At 40.1% G+C, this 25745-nt stretch overlaps 1 protein-coding gene across 2 annotated transcripts in view; it reads left to right on the top strand.

Annotated features, from left to right (window-relative positions):
* LOC129718720 (teneurin-a) overlaps positions 1–25745 on the top strand; it is an 822359-nt gene that overhangs the window by 72633 nt on the left and 723981 nt on the right. For both annotated transcript variants that reach the window (XM_055669766.1, XM_055669765.1), the window contains exon 2: positions 21815–22024. In XM_055669766.1, coding sequence (XP_055525741.1) covers positions 21815–22024 — 210 coding nt within the window. The remainder of the gene's footprint in view (positions 1–21814; positions 22025–25745) is intronic.

The raw sequence follows: 25745 nt of genomic DNA, 5'->3' as shown, positions 1-25745 counted from the left end.
TTGTCACTACAGACACTCGAAGTGTCGGAAAAAGATGCCTCTCTTTTCCTCCCCGCAGCGATGCGAGGTTTCTTTTTCCGTCCTGCCATTTCAGGTGATACGAAAAAAGTTAAAACAAATGTTAAATTCAAAAGTAGGTAGTCTTGAGAAAGACTGATGGGAAATAGCTTTCAGGTTATCTTTAAAAGACACACTAACAAAACACAAACTTTGAAGCTATAGACAGTCAAAGACCAGTCCACAAGCAACCGAAATCACGTCTGATCTGTAGGACAGTTCAAGACGCACTGAAGGCGGTGTTCGCTGATTATTATACTGTGGTGTCGTTTTTTGCATGTTGGTATTCTGTGAGTTGGAGAAATTTTTTGGTTGGTTTTGTTGATAAGCTGGGCGATAATTTTGTGAGTGATTTTGTGGATAAGCTGGACGATAATTTGGACGGGGATATGCTGGAAAAGGTTGTCCTACAAATTGTCTTGGAGGTAGGTTTGGAGCTGGTGGATATTTGTGAGGTTGTGGAGAAGGAAATGGAAATCTTGGTATTGCGTTCTGGGAGGTGGATGCCTAAGGAATTGCACCTGTAGATGTTGTATGTACTCTGAAAGGGTTCTTCACATAATTATAATTATGCTCTTCTAAACATAGTCCAAGAGCTTCCTTTAAAGTTTGGGGCTTGAGCTCGAATTATTGGGCCTATAGGTTCTTTCAACCCTGCTACCAACTCTTTAAGTCCGATTTCTTGATAATATTAATTTTTTGCAAATCTTACTGCAGAGTTTGATTCGCTAAGGTTAAGTTGATTAACCATCAATGAAATAATGTGAGAAATTTTACTATAAAATTCTTCCACCGTACCTACTTGTGTGAGTTAAATAAGTCTCGAGTAACAGAAACTTCATCTCTTTTGTCGTTGTAGTGCATCAGGAGGGTAGATTTAATTTCATCCCAGGAAAGATCGGTATCGTATAACTTTAAAACGGTGTCCACGTCTCCACAAATTTTAGAGCGGATGGCTTGCATCCATACTCTGTGAATAGGAGAGTTTCTTGCCGGTTCTAATACTGGCAGAATGCTCTCTATGCTTCGGAAAAATTGGTGCAATTTGATAGGGTTTTCATCAAAGCACAGAAGATCTCTTAACACCGTCGGTGTTTGAAGGTTTTTAAGTACACTATCTATGTGTGTCGATGCTCTACATTTTGTGGGGTTTGGGGTGTGCTCCTGCTTGATCGTTGCAAACTGATTGCGATAGCTTGTAATTCTCGTTGCAAGGCATCAATTTGCGCTTGCCACTGTGGGGCGTTTGGATTATCTTCCTCATTCAAATTTTCGACTATCGTGTCGTTGCTATCTTCTTCTTGCAAATCTTCTTCTGTTACAACAGCGAGAGCGCGTTAGCTACGCGTTTCGGGTCTGTTTGCCATTTTAATTTACTAAATTTCACTCTTTCAATAAAAACTTTCACTCTCACTTTCACTCTTTCACTTAAAAAGGAAAATTGGCTTACCTTGATCCTGGAATCACACTTGCTCACACTTCAATTTATAATTTAGTTTGCTGCGGTATACGCTTGCGGCGGTTCGTTCACTTATTTTTAAGAGCCAGTTCGCGAGAACCGCAACCACCTTTACAAGGGAGGATGTATCGAGGTTCTCCGATTTGGCTGAAACTTTCAGGGTTTGCTTATCTATATAATAGAGCAATGTTTTGCATATTCTCAGATTTTTTGAAAAGGGGTAAGTGGGGTAAAAAAACCCGCCAAAAATTAATGTCAAAAAAACTGCTAACAACGTAAAATTGCTATAACTTTGAGTTAAGTGAACCGATTTCCATGAAAATTGGCATGTTTGTTTTACTCTATAATAGGAACAAAAAAAAAAAAAAGAATACATGCTGAGAAATTCGCATTTTTCTAAAAAAAATAGTGATTTTCACAGCTGTTTTTTTCTCACCAAGGTCTAGGATTAAAATCCAAACAATTCGTTTTGTAGTGCAACTCAAGAGCTTTCATTTGATATATTAAGAAAATGCGCCGTTATAAAGATGCGTGAGAAAATCCAATTTTTCTATAACATGTTTTGACCATTATTTTGTACCCATTGTGCGAGAAGCGTTACTCCTTTTTGTGTCATTGTTCTTCAATTGGGCTGTAATTTTCAGGTACGTTTGTTTATGCAATGTTATTTCGAAATTTGAGGTTTTTGGAAATAGGGGTAAGTGGGGTAAACAGGCTCTCAAAAATCTTGTGTTCAAAAGCCGCTCACATCGTAAAATATGTAATTACTTTCGGCTTACTCTCGAAGTAACACGATAAAATGAAAGGTTTTTTTTGGAGCCAACAAAGCCACTTGATACTTTTTGCTGAGCTTTTTTTTAAATGTTTGCTTTAAAGAATAAAATTACCAAAAAAATTAATGTAGTTTGAAACCAAATAAACTCTATATTTGATTTGGTTTAAATATGGTTTATTTGACACGGCACGATACAATTTTAAGTTTAACTGAGCCAAGTACACTTTTTATTAATTCTAGATTAGCGGGAAAAGGAGGGAGGCACTTTTTTTATTTCTCGCGGCCGACTACGAGCTAGTTGGGATTAAAGGTGAGAGGAGGGGAGATACAATTCTTGTTTAAAACTAATTAAGATATACGATCTATTTGTGTTTCGACTGGTGTTCTTTTTTGTTTTTCAAACATAGATTTAGGCTCTTCGTGTTCGTGTCTCCAGCGTCGTATACGGGTATTCTGACAAATAGACAAAAGAATATTAAATTTTAATGTCAGTCTTTTTCAAATAACAGTATAGTTGTGTCATGTACTGAAGATCTCCGCTTCCCAGAATGTCTCTAACGGGAACGTTCGGTTGTTTTCCTCGGAATAAAATTACCAAAAAATTTAATGTAGTTTGAAACCAAATAAACTTTATATTTGATTTGATTTAAATATGGTTTATTTGACACGGCACGATACAATTTTAAGTTTAACTGAGCCAAGTACACTTTTTATTATTTCTAGATTAGCGGGAAAAGGAGGGAGGCACTTTTTTTATTTCTCGCGGCCGACTACGAGCTAGTTGGGATTAAAGGTGAGAGGAGGGGAGATACAATTCTTGTTTAAAACTAATTAAGATATACGATCTATTTGTGTTTCGACTGGTGTTCTTTTTTGTTTTTCAAACATAGATTTAGGCTCAATAAACGAATAAATGATATATGAGGAAAAAAAAATAGATTTAGGCTCTTCGTGTTCGTGTCTCCAGCGTCGTATACTGGTATTCTGACAAATAGACAAAAGAATATTAAATTTTAATGTCAGTCTTTTTCAAATAACAGTATAGTTGTGTCATGTACTGAAGATCACCGCTTCCCAGAATGTCTCTAACGGGAACGTTCGGTTGTTTTCCTCGGGCCCGGAGGGAATCTATAAGCTCGGACCTAACATCACAGAATTCGGCACACGACCAAACAACATGCTCGATGTCATGGTAGCCATCGCCACAAACGCAGTGATTACTGTCTACAAGCCCTATACGAAAGAGGTGCGTGTTTAACGTGTAGTGATTGGACATAAGTCTGGACATCACGCGAATGAAGTCCCGACCTACATCCAACCCCTTGAACCATGCTTTCGTCGATACCTTAGGAGAAATGTAATGTAGCCACCGTCCCAGTTCATCTGAGTTCCATGATGATTGCCAACTGTTGAGTGTTCTCTGATGCAAAATGCCATAAAATTCATCATAAGCAATTGGTCTTACATAAATATCGCCATCAATAGCACCCACCTTAGCTAAAGCGTCAGCCTTTTAATTACCCGGAATGGAACAATGAGAAGGGACCCACGCTAAGGTAACGCGGTAATTTTTATCTGTTAAAGCACTTAAAAACCGCCGTATTTTCCCCAGGAAATACGGGGTGTGCTTCACAGTCTTCATCGATCGCAGAGCCTCAATGGCATTGAGACTGTCTGTGAAGATGAAGTAGTGGTCTATGAGCAGGGTTTCGATGATCCCAAGAGAGTACTGAATAGCAGCAAGTTCTGCGACGTACACGGAAGCAGGAGCATCGAGTTTGTAGGAGGCGGTAAAATTTTCATGGAAAACACCGAAGCCAGTGGACTCATCTAGATTAGATCCGTCAGTATAAAGCATTTTATCACAACTCACATGTTTAGACTTATTTGAAAAAATCTTAGGTATCTCTTGTGGGCGCAATTGATCCGGGATACCAATAATGTCTTCTTTCATGGTGGTGTCGAAGAATATAGCATTGTTAGAAGTATCTAAAGGTGCGAAATTGAAGGGAACGTATGAAGAAAGGTTAATATCTTGAGCCATGTAGTCAAAATATAAAGTCATAAATCTGGTTTGGGATGAAGGTCGACCAACCTCTCGAAATTTTCAATTATTTGTGTGTTCATAAATGTGCATCGAATTAGCAACTGGTAAGAGAGATTCCAAAAACGATGTTTCAACGGAAGAATACCCGCTAGCACTTCAAGACTCATTATAATGTGCGTGTTCGCGGCGCAGCGAAAGCAGAAACAGCCGTACTCAAAAACTGACAATATCGTTGTTTGGTATAACCTTAGAAGGTCTCCTGGGTGAGCACTCCACCAAGTTCCGATAATTGTACGAAGAAAATTAATCCTCTGTTGGCATTTTTGTGTCAGATACCTAATATGACAAGCCCAGGTGCATTTAGAGCCGAACCAGACCCCGAGATATTCAGCGACTAAAACCTGAGTGATCGTTTTACCCGTTAGTAGGAGCTGCAGCTGAGCTGGGTTTTGCTTCCTAGAAAAAACGACCAGCTCAGTTTTCAAACCTTGCAGGTCGTTAGCTTCGCTTCCAGTAATAAATTTGCATGAAATGAATTGAATTGAATTCCAAATGCATTTGCAAGACATCCATCGATGTCATTAACGTAACAATTATATAAGAGAGGGCTTAAGCATGAGCCCTGGGGAAGACCCATGTAACTAATTCGGGAAGTTGTCGAATCACCATGTGAGAAATACATATGCTTTTCTGACAACAAATTGAGCAAAAAATTATTCAAATTTGGTGAAAGTCCCTGCGAATGTAGTTTCTCGGTAAAAACTTCTACAGAGACAGAGTCAAAAGCCCCCTTAATGCCCAAGAATGCAGAAGCCATTTGCTCTTTTCGAGCAAAGGCGAGTTGAATTTCAGTAGAAAGCAACGCTAGGCAATCGTTCGTCCCTTTGCCCCGGCGGAAGCCAAATTGAGTATCTGAAAGTAAACCATTCGTTTCGACCCATTTGTCTAACCGTAAGAGGATCATTTCTCCATTAATTTCCGGAGGCAAGAGAGCATCGCAATCGGCCTATATGAATTGTGATCAGAGGCAGGTTTCCCGGGTTTTCGAATGGCAATAACTTTTACCTCTCTCCAGTCGTGTGGAACAATATTTAACTCAAGAAACTTGTTGAACAAATTCAAAAAGCGTCTTTTTGCAGAGTCGGGCAGATTATTCAACAGGTTGAATTTGATTCTATCCAACCCTGGAGCCTTATTGTTGCACGAGAGGAGAGCCATTGAAAATTCCAACATCGAAAATGGAGGCTCTTCCGTAGTTACTAAAAACGCGTCGCGAAAGGTCTTCTTTTCCGGTACAGAATCCGGACAGACCTTTTTGGCGAAATCAAGTATCCAGCGGTCTGAATACTCCTCACTCTGATTCGAAACGTCACGATTCCGCATGCGCTTGGCGGTATCCCAAAGTGTACTCATTGCTGTTTCCCTCGACAACGCGTTTACAAACCGCCGCCAGTATCCGCGTTTTTTCGCTTTCATTAAGCTCTTCATCTGCCTATCCAGCACCTCGTACCTTCGAAGCAGCTTAACCGAGCCGTACTTTCGGTAGTCCTTATACACCGAGGACCTTCGCGCGTACAGTTCAGAGCACTCTTTGTCCCACCACTTGGTAGGAGGACGCCGTCTTATTGTTACCCCGGGTATCGGTTTCGTCTGTGCTTGAGTCGCGGCGTCGATGATCAAGCTAGAAAGGAGCGAGTATTCTTCCTCCGGAGGAAGTTCCTCGTAGGACTCGATGGATTCCACAATAATCGTCTCATAAGACTTCCAATCAATATTACGTGTGAGTTCATACGCAATATTGACTGGATCCGTTGGAGTTGACCCATTAGCAGTTGAGATAACGATTGGTAGGTGATCACTACCGTGGGGATCATTGATTACTTTCCACCGGCAATCTAACACTAGTGATGTCGAGCAAAGGGATAGGTCAAGCACGCTTTCACGTGCTGGAGGATTAGGTACACGTGTCGCTTCCCCAGCATTCAAAAGTGTCATATTGAAGTCGTCGATCAAGTTACAGGATAAAGAAGATCGGTTGTCGTCGTAAAGCGACCCCCATAGCGAACAGTGAGAGTTAAAATCTCCAAATATCAAAAAAGGCGCAGGAAGCAACTCTGCTATATCAGTAAGTTGCCTCTGTTCAATCCGCGCGGATGGAGGGATATATATATATATAGAAGCAAGGCATAGGTCTTTTCCATTCATATTCGTTTGAATGGCAACGACTTCAATATTTGAGATCGAGGTGAGGTCGTTTCTAAAAAAAGTATAGCACTTCTTGATCTATAAAAGTACCCCTCCACCGTGTGAATCTCGATCTCGACGAATTATATTGAAATCGTGGAAATTGAGTTGATCATTTGAATTGAGAAAAGTTTCACAGAGCGCAAACGCATCACAATTGTATGTGCTTATCAAATGTGAAAATAGATCGAATTTGGGTATGATACTTTTGCAATTCCACTGTGATCGTTTCGTTAAGTTATGACCAGTACACCTTGTGTTTATTGTCGCTAGCTAATTATCGAAATTTTTCATAGTAAAACCGTTTATTTTATACCGAGAATACGCAAATCGTGTTGCCCAAAAAACTTTATATTAGAGCAGTGTGAAGTGCTATCAATTCAGTCGTTTACTTTGCAGTTAACAAAGTTCAACTTCAATATAGCGTTTGTTTCGATCTACACTACATTGTCTCAACTGATCAAGCATCAACAACGCTCTTCGTTAAGTTTTGCGCTGTGTGTCTGTCACCCGTGTGCAGCAAAATGGAAAAAAAAACACTGCGGTGAATGCAAAAAAGAAATCAACGATATTGAGCCGCTCCGTTGTGGTTTCTGCGAGGCATATCTGCACATTAACCAGACCTGCTGTGGTATAAAATCGCGCGGATTTAGGGAATCTTTTGCACAAGGCAAGCTTTTGCTGTTGTGCTCAATCTGCAGAGACGAAATGAACGGCCGCTGCATTCGGTCGTACATTGAAGATACCCAGCAAGCGCCACCAAAACTGTATGATACTACAGATCTAACTGGAAAAGTTCAACAGCTATCTGACGTTGTGGAGGAGCTTGGCAAAAAAATTGAAAAACTATCGAGTGGCCAAATCCAACTCGATTGGCCAGCACCAACACCGAATACGCCAGTTTGGACTAAACGAGCTACAAAGCGCCGACGAGTTGATGATAAAGCTATCATACCAAATCCATCTGAATGTGGGACAAATGATATTGATTTAAGTGATCTTTCGGTTCCATCCATTGTCCCTGTGGCTAACAAATTCTGGCTGTATCTTTCACGTCTAAATCCGCTCCTCTCGGACAGTGACGTGCAGAAAATTATTTCACGCTGTTTGAACGTTACTGCTCCAGTCGATGTGGTTCGACTTGTACCTAGAGGCAAAGATGCTGCCAGCTTGTCTTTCGTTTCATTCAAAGTTGGTTTGGATCCTGATATGAAAGTCCGAGCTCTAGATCCGTCAACATGGCCCGCAGGATTGCTCTTCAGGGAATTTGTCGAACGACCAAAAAACTTCGATCGCCCGGCTGTGCCTGCACTTTCGGAGAGACCATAACCGAATCAAACAAAACGTGCTGTTTAGTGGAAGAGGCGAGTATCTTTTGTCTCCCACTAATATAGTTTCTCCTTTGCTAAATAACTGTATGTTGCAGCGTGACCGAACTGACGCAGACGAGATTTCACTCTATTATCAGAATACCAGAGGATTGCGGACAAAAATCGACGATGTTTTCTTGACAACGCGTGAATGCTGCTATGACGTTATAATTTTTACAGAGACTGGACTTGACGAGCGTATTAACTCGTTGCAACTTTTCGGATCGACATTCGACGTATTTCGCTGCGATCGTAGTGCTCGCAATAGTGATAAAATATCCTTTGGAGGCGTACTGATTGCTGTTGCGCGAGAACACAGGAGCTTTATCGTCGAAACCGCGAACGGCCACTGTCTGGAACAAATTTGCGTTAGAGCGACTGTGCGTGGAGCAAAACTGCTAATCTGTGGTATTTACATTCCGCCTGATAAAAGTCAGTTGATTGGTACGGTTGATGCACATATTGCCTCGATCGCGGAGCTGTGTGGCAAAAGCACTTCTGACGACGAAATTGTTTTGGTCTGTGGCGATTACAACCAGCCACGCATTGTGTGGAACAATAACGGTCAGCACACCAGCTCGAACGTACTTTCTGCTGCCGGTGCGGCGTTGGTCGATGGTATCGAGTTCTTAAATCTCCGGCAAGTTAACCGAGAAACAAACCATCTTGGACGTGTGCTCGATTTAGTTTTTTGCTCTGAAGATCGATGTTGTGCGGCCGATGTGTGCGTCGCGCCTTTAGTATTACCACTCGATCCTCATCACCCAGCTTTAAACATATCCGTGCCAATAGAACGAAGTTCCAGTAACTCAACACAGCGCTCTAGAGTGACTGAAACAAGGCTTAACTACCGTAAAATTGATTTCGCAGCGCTGAATATATATTTGGAAAGTATCAACTGGGAAACTCTCTCCCTACAACCTGATGTTGATCAAATGATGGCGCTGTTTAATGATGTTTTACTTCAGTGGCTCGAATCGAATCTACCATTAATAAAAGCGCCAGTTTTTCCACCATGGGCCACTTCGCGTCTGCGAGAATTAAAACGTGTACGCAATCGATGGCGACACAAATATCGTCGTACTAAAACAGTCGATGCTAAGTGTTTTTTTAAGCGATCGAGTGATGATTATCGTCGGTTGAATGCTGGCTTGTACAAATCTTACGTCTTGCGAGTTCAGACAGACCTTCGAAGAAATCCCAGAAACTTTTGGAATTTCGTTAAGTCTAAACGAAAATGTGCTACAATTCCCACAAATGTATGCCTCGATGATCAAGAATCTAAATCTGATCCTGACACGTGTGAAATGTTTGCACAGTTTTTTGCCTCTGTGTTTGCTGATAATACCGCATCCGATCTCGACGCTGAGGCTGCTGCTGAGTCTATTCCTGTCGATTTGGTTGACCTGGATTTATTCCACATCTCTGCAGACATGATAAAAGCTGCTGCAAAAAAATTGAAACATTCGTACTCTGCTGGACCCGACGGAATCCCGGCAGTTATAATAAGCCGTTGTGTAAACGCTTTAGCCGAACCCTTACGCCATATGTACAACAAATCTTTTGAGCAGTTTCCCACAGTTTGGAAACATTCATACATGTTCCCGATATTTAAAAGCGGGGATCGTCGAAACGTTAGGCACTACCGTGGCATTACTAGTCTTTCTGCTGCATCAAAACTGTTCGAAATAATCGTGAGTACGTTTATGCTCTTACGTACAAGGAGTTATATCTCTAGTGACCAACACGGTTTTTTGCCTGGCCGCTCAGTAAGTACGAATTTGCTTGACTTCACTTCGACTTGTATATCGCACATGGAACAAAAAGCTCAAACCGACGTAATCTATACAGATTTGAAAGCAGCGTTTGATCGGATTGACCATAAAATATTATTAAAAAAATCTCACGACTTGGTGCATCGCAGAGGTATGTTGGTTGGCTTAGTTCATACTTATGTGACAGAGTTCTACGAGTGCACATTAATTCCTGCTGTTCGTCACAGTTCTCAAATACCTCTGGCGTCCCACAAGGTAGCAACTTAGGGCCGTTGCTGTTTACGCTGTTCTTCAATGACGTTTCCTTGCTGTTAGATGTTGGTTGTAAACTAGTGTACGCAGACGATCTTAAGCTGTATTTGATAATACGCTCCATCGACGACTGTTGGCGGCTACAAGGGCTTTTGGACAAGTTTGTTCATTGGTGCCGCAAAAACTTGCTGACGGTCAGCATTAGTAAATGTCAAGTAATGACCTTTCATCGCAAAGTGAATCCAATATTATTCAACTATCAAATCGATAATCAAAACCTAACAAGAGTTGACCACGTTAGTGACCTTGGAGTTGTAATGGATACGAAGCTTACGTTCAATCTGCATCGTACTAATATAATCGCTAAAGCCACGAGACAACTTGGTTTCGTTTCGAAAATTGCTCGCGACTTCAAGGACCCCCATTGCATGAAGGCGTTGTATTGTGCTCTCGTTCGGCCACTCTTAGAAAATGCTAGCTTGGTTTGGTGTCCTCAACAACTAGTCTGGAATTTGCGACTTGAGCGAGTGCAGAAAAGATTCGTGCGAGTTGCGTTAAGAAATCTTCCGTGGCGTGACCCGATTAACCTACCTCCATATCCTGACCGTTGTCGTCTTCTTGGGATTGACACATTGCAACGGCGCAGAGAAGTTCAACAAGCGGTGTTCGTAGCTAAAGTTCTGAACTCTGAAATCGATTCACCAAATATCCTTTTCAAATTGAATTTCCGGGCTTCACAGCGTCTTCTTCGCTCTACTGGACTACTACAACCTAGCTTTCACCGTACTAATTTCGGATTTAACGACCCGTTAGCTTGCAGTATTCGATCATTCTCCAAAGTAGAAGACCTTTTTGATTTTGGCACACCATCACACAATTTCGCAGTGAGAGTTCGTCGTAGTTTTTAAGTTGAATTGACAAGTGCACATTCATTAAGACTATTTTTGTCAGATGAATTTTTTTACAAATAAAGAATAAAGAACACAGTGAGAAAATTCCTAACCTCTTTCGACGTATTAGTCATCGAAAGATATGATAGCTGAAATGAGGGGCCAAGTTGCTGCAAGTTACTTCAAAAAGGTTTTCACTGTAGGGAGAAGGGCAAGAAAAATATTTCGGAGAGGATCTGGTATATTGAATGTTTTAAATATCCAGTCCACAATGTCAGAGAACTTTATAAACCCTGTTTCTTTTTTATTCTCTGGTCGGGAAATTGGTGCACAAGGGGTTTTTGGTGACCCGGGAAGCGGTGGGTACTCCTGGTTTGAATTGAAATTAAAACCGGGGGTACCTGCTTCGGTTTTTCCTCACCGCTTCCCTTACGTGTTGTTTTATTTATCATTCCGCTAGGGGTTATCTTACGACCTTTACGAGAAAGATTAGGAGAGTTAATCATTCTCCTCTTCCTAGATCCTTCGGGCAAAGCATGAGAACACCCTCCGACGGGATCGTCAGATGTACCCTCATCGGTGGGCAAAAAGGAAAAGATGTTTCCTGTCGACGATGGCTCAGCTCTCTTCAGCATTTCTGCGAAAGAGCGCTTTAATCGTTCCTTGAGGAAACGCTTTATTTTCTCCTCGCGCTGTTTGTACGCGGGACATGCCGAAAGATCATGCTGAGGGCCCTCGCAATAAAGACACTTCTCAGTGTCCTCGTTGCAGACGGTCTCAGCGTGATTGTTTCCGCACTTACTGCAGCGTGCCTTGTTGCAGCAGTAGGTGGCTGTATGAACCAACTGCTTGCAGTTCTGGCAATGCATGACCCGCGATACAAAAAGGCGTACAGGCAGACGAACCCTGTCTAGAAGGATGTAGTTCGGCCATGCAGATCCAGCAAAGGAATCCGAGGGGGAGAATTTCTTCTTCCCCTCTTCGATGGATACAGAATGTAATTGCTTACAATCCAGTATCTTTACACTTTGCATCACAGAGTTCTTAAAACAGCCCACTCCGTGACGCAAAATGTCATCGACAGTGAGATTCCCCTCGGTAACCACACCGTCGATCTCTACATCCTTGGCAGGGATGTACACGCGATACTCTCTCGTGAAGAGCTCGCAGCAAGCAATCGCGTTTGCTTGCTTCAAGCTATTCACGACAACTCGCAGTTTGTTCGGCCTTACCTTTGTAATTTCGGTTACGTCCGAAAACTTTTTTGCCAGGTCTTTGCCAATTTGAATAATGTTCGAAGGCTTTTTTATTGGCCTGAAGAAGACAACGTAGGGACCTTTCGAGTTATCTGGGTAAGCTTTTACCCTTTTTTCTGGTACCCTTTGCACAGGGCTAGGTGAAGGAGAGGATATATGGGAAGGTTCAGGGGAATTGGTGGGGGAGATTTAAATCTCTTCCCCATTTGTTTCGATATCCAGGAATAATTCCATCTGCATATCATCCATTTTATTCAAATTGGCGGGAGCAATTTGCTCTACGGCAAACTAACGGTAAAATACTAGGACAAGATGGTGTGTCATTCGTTGTTTTGCTTTCGTCTCGATTAGACGCAAATTGTTTATCTCCGTTTGAGTTCGCAGAATAACAATACACGAGTTACCGTACGGGTGTTTTTTTGTCGATTAGTTCTTGTGTTGTGCGATAACAATAGCCTGTTGTATATCGGCAGAAACATCTGCACACTGGTAGGGGCAGGCTACCCCGCCAGTGATTCGATACGCAGCTGATATATCAGCAAGAATAATTCTCCCGCACCGCTGTTACCCCGCTAGCAGCACGGACCACCATACGATCGAGGTAGTGGAAGTCAACTACAAGTGGCATCTATAAGGTCGCGTGTAAGATACGGCCACTGTGTCACAACACGAAGCTGGATCGTCATTGTTTGTTCTGCGGAGACACTCGATTTATCCAACTATCAGCCGTGAGGTCGTGACTTAGACGTTCGGTGAAGTATTACCTTTAGAATTTTTACTATTATTATCAATATTATTACTATGTTATAATATTATTATTAATATTATTATTTATATTATTATTATTGTTATTATTATTATTATTACTACAATTATTATTATTATCATTATTATTACTATTGTTATTAGTATTAGTATTACTGTTTTTTTTATTTGATCCATTGTAGATTGAAAAATTGTTTTTAAAGTTTAATATCAACTACTTGAACCCCCCCCCCCCATATTCGAATATTTATCGTTTGTGTGCGGTAGAGCGTAACGATCCCGCAAAATGGACGACATGCAGGTGCAACTTTTCCTGGATGTGGAAACAAACGGGGAAGAAATTTAATTTTCTCCCATCAGCTCACCCCTACCTTCCCCTGTGCCCTCCTCTTTGCCAAGTCCTGTACCAAGAGTACCGGAAGTACGGGTAAAAGCTTACCCAGATGCCGCTGGCGGTCCCTACGTTGTTTTTTTTCCGGCCCATAAAGAAGCCATTGAATATTATTCAAATTGGCAAAGACCTGGCAAAACATTTTTCGGCCGTAACCGAGATTACGAAGGTGAGGCCGAACAAACTGCGAGTTGTCGTGACTAGCTTGAAGCAAGCAAACGAAATTGCTGGCTACGAGCTCTTCACGAGAGAGTATCGCGTGTACATCCCTGCCAAGGATGTAGAAATTGACGGTGTGGTTACCGAGGGGAATCTCACTGTCGATGACATTTTGCGTCATGGAGTTGGCTGTTTTAAAAACCCCTTGATGCAAAGTGTAAGATACTGGATTGCAAGCAATTGCATTCAGTATCCATCGAAGAAGGGAAGGAGAAATTCCTCCCTTCGGATTCCTTCCGAGTAACATTCGCCGGATCCGCGCTGCCGAACTACGTTCGCTTGGACAGGGTTCGTCTAACTGTACGCCTGTTCGTACCGCGGGTCATGCATTGCCAAAACTGTAAGCAGTTAGGTCACACAGCCACCTACTGCTGCAACAAAGCACGCTGTAGCAAGTGCGGAGGCAATCATGCTGAGAACGCTTGCAGCGGGGATACTGAAAAGTGTCTTTATTGCGAGGGAACTTGGCATGACCTTCCGGCATGTCCCGCGTACAAACAGCGCGAGGAGAAAAAATTAAGCGTTCCCTTAAGGAACGATCAAAGCGCTCTTTTGCAGAAATGCTTAAGAGGGCTGAGCCACCCTCGACAGGAAACATCTTTTCCTTCTTGCCAACTGATGAGGGTACATCTGACGATCCCGTCGAAGGGTGTTCCTATGCCTTGCCAGAGGGATCTAGAAAGAGGAGAATGCTCAACTCTCCTAATCTTTCTCGCAAAGGTCGTAAGATAACCCCTAGCGGAATGACCAATAAGACAACACAAAAAGGAAGCGGTGAAGAAAAACCGAAGCAAGTACCCCCCGGTTTTAATTTCAAATCAAACCAGGAGTACGCACCGCTTCCTGGAGCACCAAAAACCCCTCGTGCACCCATTTCTCGATCAGAAGACATAAAAGAAACAGGGTTCATAAAATTCTCTGATATTGTGGACTGGATATTTAAAACATTCAACACACCAGATCCCCTTCAAAACATTCTTCTTGCCCTTCTCCCTACAGTGAAAACCTTTTTGAAGCAACTCACAGCAACTTGGCTCCTCATTTCAGCTATCGTATCTTTCGATGACTAATACGTCGAAAGAGGTTAGGAATTTTGTCACTGTGTTACAGTGGAACTGCAGAAGTATCATCCCCAAATTTGATTTATTTTCACATTTGATAAACACATACAATTGTGATGCGTTCGCGCTCTGTGAAACTTTTCTCAATTCAAATGACCAACTTAATTTCCACGATTTTAACATCATTCGTCGAGATCGAGACTCACACGGTGGAGGGGTACTTTTAGGGATCAAAAAGTGCTATTCTTTTTTCAGAATCGACCTCCCCTCGATCTCGAATATTGAAGTTGTTGCCATTCAAACGAATATGAATGGAAAAGACCTTTGCCTTGTTTCGTTAAATATTCCCCCATCCGCGCGGATTGAACAGAAGCAATTCCTTGATATAGAAGAATTGCTTCCCGCACCTTTTTTGATTTTGAGAGATTTTAACTCTCACTGTTCGCTATGGGGGTCGCTGTACGACGACAACCGATCTTCTTTAATTTGTAACTTGATCGACGACTTCAATATGACACTTTTGAACACTGCGGAAGCGACACGTGTACCTAATCCTCCAGCACGTGAAATCGTGCTTGACCTATCCCTCTGCTCGACATCACTAGCGTTAGATTGCCAGTGGAAAGTAATCAACGATCCCCACGGTAGTGATCATCTTCCAATCGTTATATCAATTGCTAATGGTTCAACTCCCCCGAACCCAATCAATATTTCCTACGACCTTACACGTAATATTGATTGGAAGCGTTATGAGTCTATTATAGCGGAATCTATCGAGACTCACGAGGAACTTCCTCCGGAGGAAGAATACGCGTTCTTAGCTGGCTTGATAATCGACGCCGCGACTCAAGCTCAGACGAAACCGATACCCGGGGTAACGATTAGACAGCGCCCTCCCAACAAATGGTGGGACAAAGAGTGCTTTGAGCTGTACGCGCGAAGGTCCGCGGCGTATGAGGACTACCGGGAGTACGGCACTGTCAACCTACTTCGATAGTACGAGGCACTGGGCAGGCAGATGAAGAGCTTAGTAAAGGCGAAAAAACGCGGGTACTGGCGGCGGTTCGTAAACGCGTTGTCGAGGGAAACAGCGATGAGCACTCTTTGGGATACCGCCAGGCGCATGCGGAACCGTGACGTTTCGAATGAGAGTGAGGAGTATTTAGATCGCTGGATACTCGATTTTGCCAAAAAGGTCTATCCGGACTCTGTACCGGAACAGAAAACCTTTCGCGACGCGTTTATAGTTACTGCGGAAGAGCCTCCATTTTCGATGTTGGAATTTTCAATGGCTCTCCTGTCGTGCAACAATAAGGCTCCAGGGTTAGATAGAATAAAATTCAACCTGTTGAAGAATCTAACCGACTCTGCAAAAAGACGCTTGTTGAATTTGTTCAACAAGTTTCTTGAGCTAAATATTGTTCCGCATGACTGGAGGTAGGTAAAAGTCATTGCTATTCGGAAACCCGAGAAACCTGCCTCTGATCACAATTCATATAGGCCAATTGCGATGCTCTCTTGCCTCCGGAAATTAATGGAGAAGATGATCCTCTTACGGTTAGACAAATGGGTCGAAACAAATGGTTTACTTTCAGATACTCAATTTGGCTTCCGCCGGGGCAAAGGGACGAACGATTGCCTAGCGTTGCTTTCTACTGAAATTAAACTCGCCTTTGCTCGAAAAGAGCAAATGGCTTCTGCATTCTTGGACATTAAGGGAGCTTTTGACTCTGTCTCTGTAGAAGTTTTTACCGAGAAACTACATTCGCAGGGACTTTCGCCAAATTTGAATAATTTTTTGCTCAATTTGTTGTCAAAAAAGCATATTTATTTCTCACATGGTGATTCGACAACTTCCCGAATTAGTTACATGGGTCTTCCCCAGGGCTCATGTTTAAGCCCTCTCTTATATAATTTTTACGTCAATGACATCGATATATGTCTTGCAAATTCATGCACGCTAAGGCAACTTGCAGATGATAGCGTTGTATCCATTACTGGAAGCGAGGCTAGCGATCTGCAAGGACCATTGCAAGATACCTTAGATAATTTGTCTGAGACACATTCCAGCGTAACGCGACACCATGAGAAACCGACTTCGGTGTACATTTTAGGCTGGATATTAGAAATTAGCTTAAAGAGCATATGATTAAACAGGTCGTAAATAATGCCAACTAAATGTACTTTCTTATGACTGGTTGGTTTAGCAATTTAGATAGTTGTATCATGTACTGCAACCCGATACATTTCGTAACGCGAAACCATCGCTGAATCTCGCTTTTTCAACCTTCGATGGCATACGCTCAGAAATCTGCTCTGCTGTAAGTTCTTGAACCCTGGTTTCTTCTAGACATTTGTTCCGGAGACAAAATCCAACAAAATGACATATTACAACATAGAAAACACTGAATTTTTAGCGAAATGCTCCCAAAAATATTTCGGTGTGTCAATGGTGTCGCGTTACGCAAAATAGTCTCCTGCAAATGGTGTCGCGTTACGAAAATGCGAGCTTTGTAAATGTGGGCATCATGATTTGTTTTTAGTCATATTATCTTCGGCAAAGTAGTTGTTTAGGTTAATACCAACATATTTATGCTATGACATTTACATTTAGTTTAAAGTTACGCCGATGGGGGCGTTTCAGATTCATATTATTTTATCAGTAATCGTACTGAGAATGGTTTCCCTCATTAAAAGCTATGTCTCGTTCAGATTTTGATTTTCTTTTATATTGTTTTCCTTGAAGTCAAGAGAAAACAAGTAGTTTATGCAAAGCTATCATTCCGCACCCTCCACTTTTCGACTGGCAAGCAAAATTAGCTGTAAATTTATGAAACATTGGGTCCTTTTACTGAAGCCTCGGCGAGCACCTCGTCTCGTTTGGATTTTCCTGCTACAATCTTACTCAAAATTGCACTCAAATTACAAATTTGTTGAGGTTTCCAAGATAAAAATATCAAAATGTACTTGAAGTAGGAAAAGATATGTGAAAAAACACGAATGAATCCGTTTTTTTTGGGGTTTGTTATGGCCTGTGTGTTGGAATATTAGGTAGTGTCGTAACTATCAGATATTGAGTGAGTTTGGTAGGAATATTGTTATTTTAAAATGTACCTAGAGTTTGATGAGTTTGAATGAATGTTCAAAAGTTTTTTCTATTGCTTCATTAAGGTGGCTGTCAGCCACAGGCTGGTTCGCCACCGTGTGTTGAAAAGGTAGTATTCAGCAACTCCCCAAGGAACGAAGTGAAGTGTAATTGGCCTGGTTGTTTTCGTGTTTCGGAGGTTTTAGCACTGAAGACCAACGAGTTTCCATCGTTTGATTTTTAGGTATATTGTTTGGGTATAATACGTTTTCAATTTTTGACTAGAAGTAAAAACATTACCAGAGTAGGGTAGCGAACATATTCTAAGCAGCTTTAGGAACCGCCTGTGTATTCAGACTGTGTTGGGTGAAATTCGAACAGTAGTATATCAATCTGTTCTTTATCGTTTTCTCTGTCAGAACTTGTTTTCAGATTGTAAAACTAAATTAGCAAACTTTAACAATAATCAATTAAAGTTATCAATCGAGGGACACTATTCCAATCACCCCGAACCTATTTTAAGCAGTTTCCATCTGTTTTGCAGGCGTTTTTTTGCAGCACCAGAAGTGGCTCCTGAATGGCTGCAATATAGGTCGATTTGTTTCAAACGATGTTTGTTCACAGATTTCTTTGTGATTAATGGTATTTCTTAAATTCGTAAGACAGCTAGACAATCAAAGTTTTCGTTTCCATGATTGAAATGGTCAATATTGATCAAAAAGCTGAAGTTTGAGGCCTGTTTTCTGCGACTGATTAAAATAGGCGCTACTGCTTAAGCCGTTCCTTACCCTATATGTAGTGTACGTTAGGTTTATGTTTGTTCTCTGTCATGTGGCAAATCCATCAATATCACATTAAATATCTAAATAAATCGAATGAATGTTGTAACTATATCAATCGATAGTAAGTGTTCCATCTGGGAATGCACAAAGGTGATAGGTAGATTTGATTCCTTTAACTGGGGAAGAAGACTCCCATAGGTTTTCACGGGAGTTAAGGGCGATAATTTCCGAAGGTTTAATTTCTACTGTTCGGATACCCGGAAGGTTATTCTGGCAAATGCGTACAAAATCCGCAGCGTTGTTGACCGCATCAATTCCAAAACCCCGTGCCAGGGTTTTTTTCACGAACGACCATCTTCGCTTATCCACCAACAGCGTCGCAGAACCCTTTACCATGCGATGTTGCGAAATACTTCCACTCAAACATTTTAAGATATTTTTCAGAGGCTAAAATAGTCAAATACACTGTTTTACACTATCTTTGAAATTCTAATATATTCACGTTTCCTCAATTTATTTTAATTTTCAAGAACAAAGATATTTTTACATTTTTAATGTTATCTGAAAACCATTCTAGTATTTTTCCATGGGTTTTTTATTTGCATTGAATATGTAATGATCTAATTCCAGTGAAAAGCAAACTCCTCACTCCTAGGTGGATATAATTTGATGCAGATGACTATTATTTATCATGATTCCATGTTGTATTATCAATATACACTGACAAAAGCTCAAAAGCTCGTTTTAGGTAACTTTATAAATACACATAAAATTTTCGTAGCGCGACACCATAACTTTGACCCTATTGTAACTTTGAGTAGAATTCACCAATTTCACATACCAGCATATGCTAAGAAAGGTCTCATCGAGTACTAAGAAAATCACGAATACTACTTTTCTACAGTTTGTAACATTCACACAATACAAAAAAACTACAATTTTCGTAACGCGACACCATAATAAAGGACCTGTTTTTCAATGACCTACCAATTGAATCTACTAAATAGCATTTGATCAAACTGGAACGAATACAATATCGTTGTTTGCGTATTGCCTTAGGTTGCATGCAGTCGACCCATACGATGAGTCTTGAAGTGCTAGCGGGTATTCTTGCGTTGAAACATCGCTTTTGGAATCTCTCTTATCGGTTGCTAATTCGATGCACAATTATGAACCCAATAGTAATTGAAAATTTCGAGAGGTTGGTCGACCTTCAATCTCAATCCAAATTTATGACTTTATATTTTGACTACATGGCTCAAGATATTAACCCTTCTTCATACGTTTCTTTCAATGTCGCACTTTTAGATACTTCTGACAATGCTATATTCTTCGACACCACCATGAAAGAAGACATTATTGGTATCCCGGATCAATTGCGACCCCAAGAGATCCCTAAGATTTTTTCCAATAAGTTTAAACATGTTAGTTATGATAAAAGGTTTTACACTGACGGATCTAATCTAGATGAGTCCACTGGCTTCGGTGTTTTTCATGAAAATTTTATCGCCTCCTACAAACTCGATGCTCTTGCTTCCGTGTACGTCGCAGAACTTGCTGCTATTCAGTACTCACTTGGGATCATCGAAACCCTGCTCATAGACCACTACTTCATCTTCACAGACAGTCTCAATGCCATTGAGGCTCTGCGATCGATAAAGACTGTGAAACACACCCCGTATTTCGTGGGGGAAATACGGCGGTTTTTAAGTGCTTTAACAGATAAAAATTACCGGGTTACCTTAGCGTGGGTCCCTTCCCATTGCTCCATTCCGGGCAATGAAAAGGCTGACGCTTTAGCTAAGGTGGGTGCTGTTGATGGCGATATTTATGTAAGACCAATTGCTTATGATGAATTTTATAGCATTTTGCGTCAGAGAACACTCAACAGTTGGCAATCATCATGGAACTCAGATGAACTGGGACGGTGGCTACATTCCATTTCTCCTAAGGTATCGACGAAAGCATGGTTCAAGCATGGACTTATGTCCAATCACTACACGTTAAACACGCATCTCTTTCGTATAGGGGTTGTAGACAGTAATCACTGCGTTTGTGGCGATGGCTACCATGACATCGAGCATGTTGTTTGGTCGTGTGCCGAATTCTGTGATGTTAGGTCCGAGCTTATAGATTCCCTCCGGGCCCGAGGAAAGCAACCGAACGTTCCCGTTAGAGACATTCTGGGAAGCGGTGATCTTCAGGACATGACACAACTGTACTGTTATTTGAAAAAGACTGACATTGAAATTTGATGTTCTTTTGTCTATTTGTCAGAATACCCGTATACGACGCTGGAGACACGAACACGAAGAGCCTAAATCTATGTTTGAAAAACAAAAAAGAACACCAGTCGAAACACAAATAGATCGTATATCTTAATTAGTTTTAAGCAAGAATTGTATCCCCCCTCCTCTCACCTTAAATCCCCACTAGCTCGTAGTCGGCCGCGAGAATAAAAAAAGGCCTCCCTCTTTTCCCTGCTAACGTAGAATTAATACGAATTGTACTTGGCTCAGTAAAACAGAGAATGTATCGTGCCGTGTCAAATAAACTAATTTTAAACCAAAAATGGTGTGTCAAATTATTGGTAATTAAATAAAAAAATAATTGCCAAAATAAGATTATTTGAATACAAAAAAAGGCAACCGTAAATAAAATAATAAAAATAATAATATTGAAAGTGAATACTTCACCACAGTTTCGGGGTTGCTGCCTCCACGACCTGCTAACTGGATTAATCCTGTGATGAGCGACGTGGCAGTATAAAAATACTCCAACTGCAGGTTGAACAAAGCGTCTCGGCAAAATGAACAATGCTCCAACAGCGGCTGCAAGCATCGTCACCGCCGCTAGTGGGTAGCCGGCGCCTGGCAGCGCGTGGGAAACTGCTCCTTCTATTTTTATTGTCACTGCACCGAAAACACAAGCAGTACGGATACCGTCTGCGCACAATGTCGAAATCTTTTCTTCGGCTGCTGGACGGCTATGTCTAGTCCGCACCGGCACCGAAAAGCACAAGCGATAAACGGACCGACCGAATACAAAGCTGTATTTTTTATTGGGTGATCAGCTAACGGAACGTTGAAAAATGCTTCCTTTCTCGACGATAGCAAAGAAGCGAATCTTTTTAGCAGTTTTTTGACATTAAATTTTGGCGGGTTTTTCTACCTCACTTACCCCTTTTCAAAAAATCTGATAATATGCAAAGCATTGCCCTATATATATATATATATATATATATATATATATATATATATATATATATATATATATATATATATATATATATATATATATATATATATATATATATATGCCAATATATATGTATGCCAATGTTGATTTGTACTCAGTATTGATTCAATTTCATTTTCTCGTTATAGCTGACTGTTTTGACCCATCATGTTCTGGACATGGTACATGTGTTTCTGGTCAATGTTACTGCAAGGCTGGATGGCAAGGAGAGGATTGTAGCATCGTTGACCAGCAAGTTTATCAGTGCCTGCCTACATGCTCTGATCATGGCAACTACGACTTAGAAACAGGTTCTTGTATTTGTGATCGTCATTGGACAGGAACTGATTGTTCAAAAGGTAACTAATCAGTGTTATAAATAGGCACATTCAGATCAATTTTTCTGCGCATGGTAGCATAGATTGGTTAAAAATTTGAAAAAATTTGAAAGGTAGTCGATCGAAATCTTTTTGCATGTCCTGATAGTGCCAGCCCAATAAATTGCGACCGATTCTCTAGTCAACGTTACAGAGTCTCTTTTATCATTATAACTAGCTGTAACCCGGCCCGCGTTGCTGCGCCAATAAGTTTAATAGGACAACGGTATACCTATCAAATGTACTTTATTTCAAACAAATATTATTATTACCATGTTATATGAACATACAGCCTTATATATTATGCCCAAAAATCTGTTTTCCTGAATCCTGTTTCTACAACGTTCCAATTTCTATCAAAACTTTAACAAATACATTGGGGAAAATAGCAATAGGTAAAATTGTTAGAAACTTGACGGAACATTCTGATATTAAGTTTATTATATTAGCTAGGTATAGCGTTGTCCTTATCTTCAATCAAGCAATACATGCAAAAAAAAAATTATTTTGAACAAAAAATAAACTTTAAAAAGTCCAGTATTAAAAATGTTGTTTAAGAAATAAAATCAATAGAATCAGTATAAGCCCAATTTACTTAGTTTTAGGGGCCGTTCCTAAACCACGTGGTCATTAAGAGGGGGACGAAGGGGTTTGTCAAAAGACCACGAACCACGCACGGGGGTGGGGGGGTTAACAAAATTTAACAAAAAATGCCACTTCGGATTAAAACCTAAATTAATCCACCTAGCGGTCAGACCCAGCCTTTCTGATTCAAACTTATTATTTGTAAAAATAGATTTACATGAACGCTTCAATCCAATAAATGTGTATTCACTTTTTGGGTTCTAAAATAATGAAGTTGTAATTTAAGTATGAAATATGAAATTTTGACGTAATGTACGTAAATGACTCTTAATTTCGAACAATTCAATCACGAGCGATACCGGGAACATTCAAATGGTACGATACCACATTTAAATTATATTGAGGCCACATATATCGATCAAAGCAGGTATAGTTTTAAATAACTTTTAATACATAACTTTTGAACCACATATCAAATTGTTACGAAGTTTGTTATTTGTAAGTTTGAGAGATGACTCGTTCGTATGACACTAGTTATGTTCAAATAAGTTGTGTAATCTTTGAGATAATAGACTTTCGTTGTTTTATTAACAATTTAATACATAACGGTTGCTTAGTTCGATTATAATCAAATGAAATGGGAACGTATAGGGCCAGCCAAACTTTGAAACCACGTGTTAAATAATGATTCATCAGTTAACCCTTAACTAGCCCGTTCATCTGATAATAATATTGATCAAATCGGTTGTGTACTTTCTGAGATAATTAAGTTTCGTGATTTTCACAATTCGGTACATTACAGACGAAGTTACAGTTCGATTACAGTAAAATTCAATAGGGTGTTATGAGGCAGCTAGACCTTTCATTTGACACTAATTTCGTGAAAATCGGTTTAGCCATCTCTGAGAAAAGTGAGTGAGTTTATGTATTCTTCGGAATATGTTTCTTTTCATAGCTAGATTTCACATTTTTAAACATAATAGGCAAAGTAATAGTCCGATTGCAAAAAAATCAATAGGGTCTTATGGGGTAACTAGACCTTTCATATGACACTGATTTTGTGGAAATCGGTCCAGCCATCTCTGAGAAACATGAGTGAAATTAAACAGTCTTCAGAAGACGTTTCTTGTCATAACTTTTGAACCACATGTTCAATCACTCATTTTTCGATTTAGTGCTAACGTAAGAACTGTATTAATCGCATTGTCCAGTAGATGGTCCACACGGGGACCGAAACTGGTCGACTTAAAAGTAAAAATTAACTTTTACGTTTGTAAGAACAATAAGTGTTGTGTCCGTTAGCGCGTCGCGTTTTTATGTGATCACATGTTCAATCTATGTAAAATTCAAAATTTGAGGGTTTTTAAGATAGCCCGTTCATTTGATACCAATTTTATTGAAATAGGTTGTGTGGTTTCTGAGATATTGATGTTGCGTGATTTTTACATATTTAAACATAACCTTTAAAATAAAAATCCAATTACAATGAAATTTAATAGGGTCTTATGGGGCAACTATACCTTTCATTTGCATATAATTTCATTAAAATCAGTCCAGCCATCCTTGAGAAAAGTGAGTGAAAATAAAAATCTGCACATACACACACACACACACACACACACACACACACACACATACAGAAAATGCTCAGCTCGTCGAACTGAGTCGAGTGATATATGCCATTCGGCCCTTTGGAGCACTTTTATACTTTCGGTTTTGCAAGTGATAGCTATACCTTTCTAGGAGAAAGGCAAAAAGTCAAAAAAATTATTAATTAGGAGTAAAATATTCATGCTGAAGAAATAGCGAAATAAAAGAAATGACTTTGAATTTCGTACACTTCAATCACGAGCAATACCGGGAACGTACGAATAGCACAATACCAAATTTAAATTTTGTTAAGGCCATATGTTTTGATCAAAGCAGTTACAGTTTTAAATTGTCTTTGAATTTCGTTTCTTTTCATAACTTTTAAACCACATATCAAATTGCTATGAATTTTCTCACTTGTGAGTTTGAGAGACAACCCGTTCAAATGACACTAGATATGTTCAAATAAGTCGTGTGATCTTTGAGATAATAGACTTTCGTTGTTTTTATAATTTATTACATAACGGTTGGAATGAAAATACGATTATAGTCAAATAAAATGAGAACCTATAAGAAAGCCAAACTTTTCATTTGACACTAAGATTGTTGAATTTAGTCCAGCCATTTTTGGGAAAACGAGTGAATTTGAAAAGTCACCGGAACATGTTTCTTTTCACATTTTTTGAACCACGTGTTTAATCACTATACAATTCATCAATTAACCTTTAACTACCCCGTTAATTTGATACCAATATTGTTCAAATCGGTTGTGTACTTTCTGAGATAATGAAGTTTCGTGATTTTCATATTTTGATACATTACAGACAAAGTAACTGACCGATTACATTGAAATTCAATAGGGTGTTATGAGGCAGCTAGACCTTTCATTTGATACTAAATTTGTGGAAATCGGTTCAGCCATCGCTGAGAAAAGTGAGTGAGCTTAAATAGTCTTCGGAATATGTTCCTTTTCAAAGCTGGATTTCACATTTTTAAACATAACAGGCAAAGTAATTGTCCGATTGCAAAAAAAAAAAATCAATAGGGTCTTATGGGGTAATTAGACGTTCCAAATGACACTGATTTTGTGGAAATCGGTCCAGCCATCTCTGAGAAACATGAGTGAGATTAAACACTCTCCAGAACACGTTTCTTTAAATAACTTCTGAACCACACGTTCAATCTTCATGAAACTCAAAAGTTAAGGGTTTTTCAAGTAGCTCGTTCATTTGAAACCAATTTTGTTAAAATCGGTTGAGTAGTTTCTGAGATAATGATGTTTCGTGATTCTCACATTTTTAAACATAACCTCTATACTAAAAATCAGGTTGCAATGAAATTCAATAGGGTCTCATGGGGCAACTAGGCCTCTCATTTGCAATTAACTCATTTGCAAGCCATCATACACATACACATACAGAAAATGCTCAGCTTGTCAAACTAAGTCGATTGATATACGAGATTCGACCCTTTGGAGCACTTTTATACCTTTGGTTTTTCCTGTGATTGCTATACCTTTCTAGGAGAA

Source organism: Wyeomyia smithii, chromosome 1, assembly GCF_029784165.1.
Source record: "Wyeomyia smithii strain HCP4-BCI-WySm-NY-G18 chromosome 1, ASM2978416v1, whole genome shotgun sequence".
NCBI classification, from domain to species: Eukaryota; Metazoa; Arthropoda; class Insecta; order Diptera; family Culicidae; genus Wyeomyia; species Wyeomyia smithii.
The sequence above is the reverse complement of the archived record's forward strand: the minus strand, read 5'-3'. Positions and strand labels throughout refer to the sequence as shown.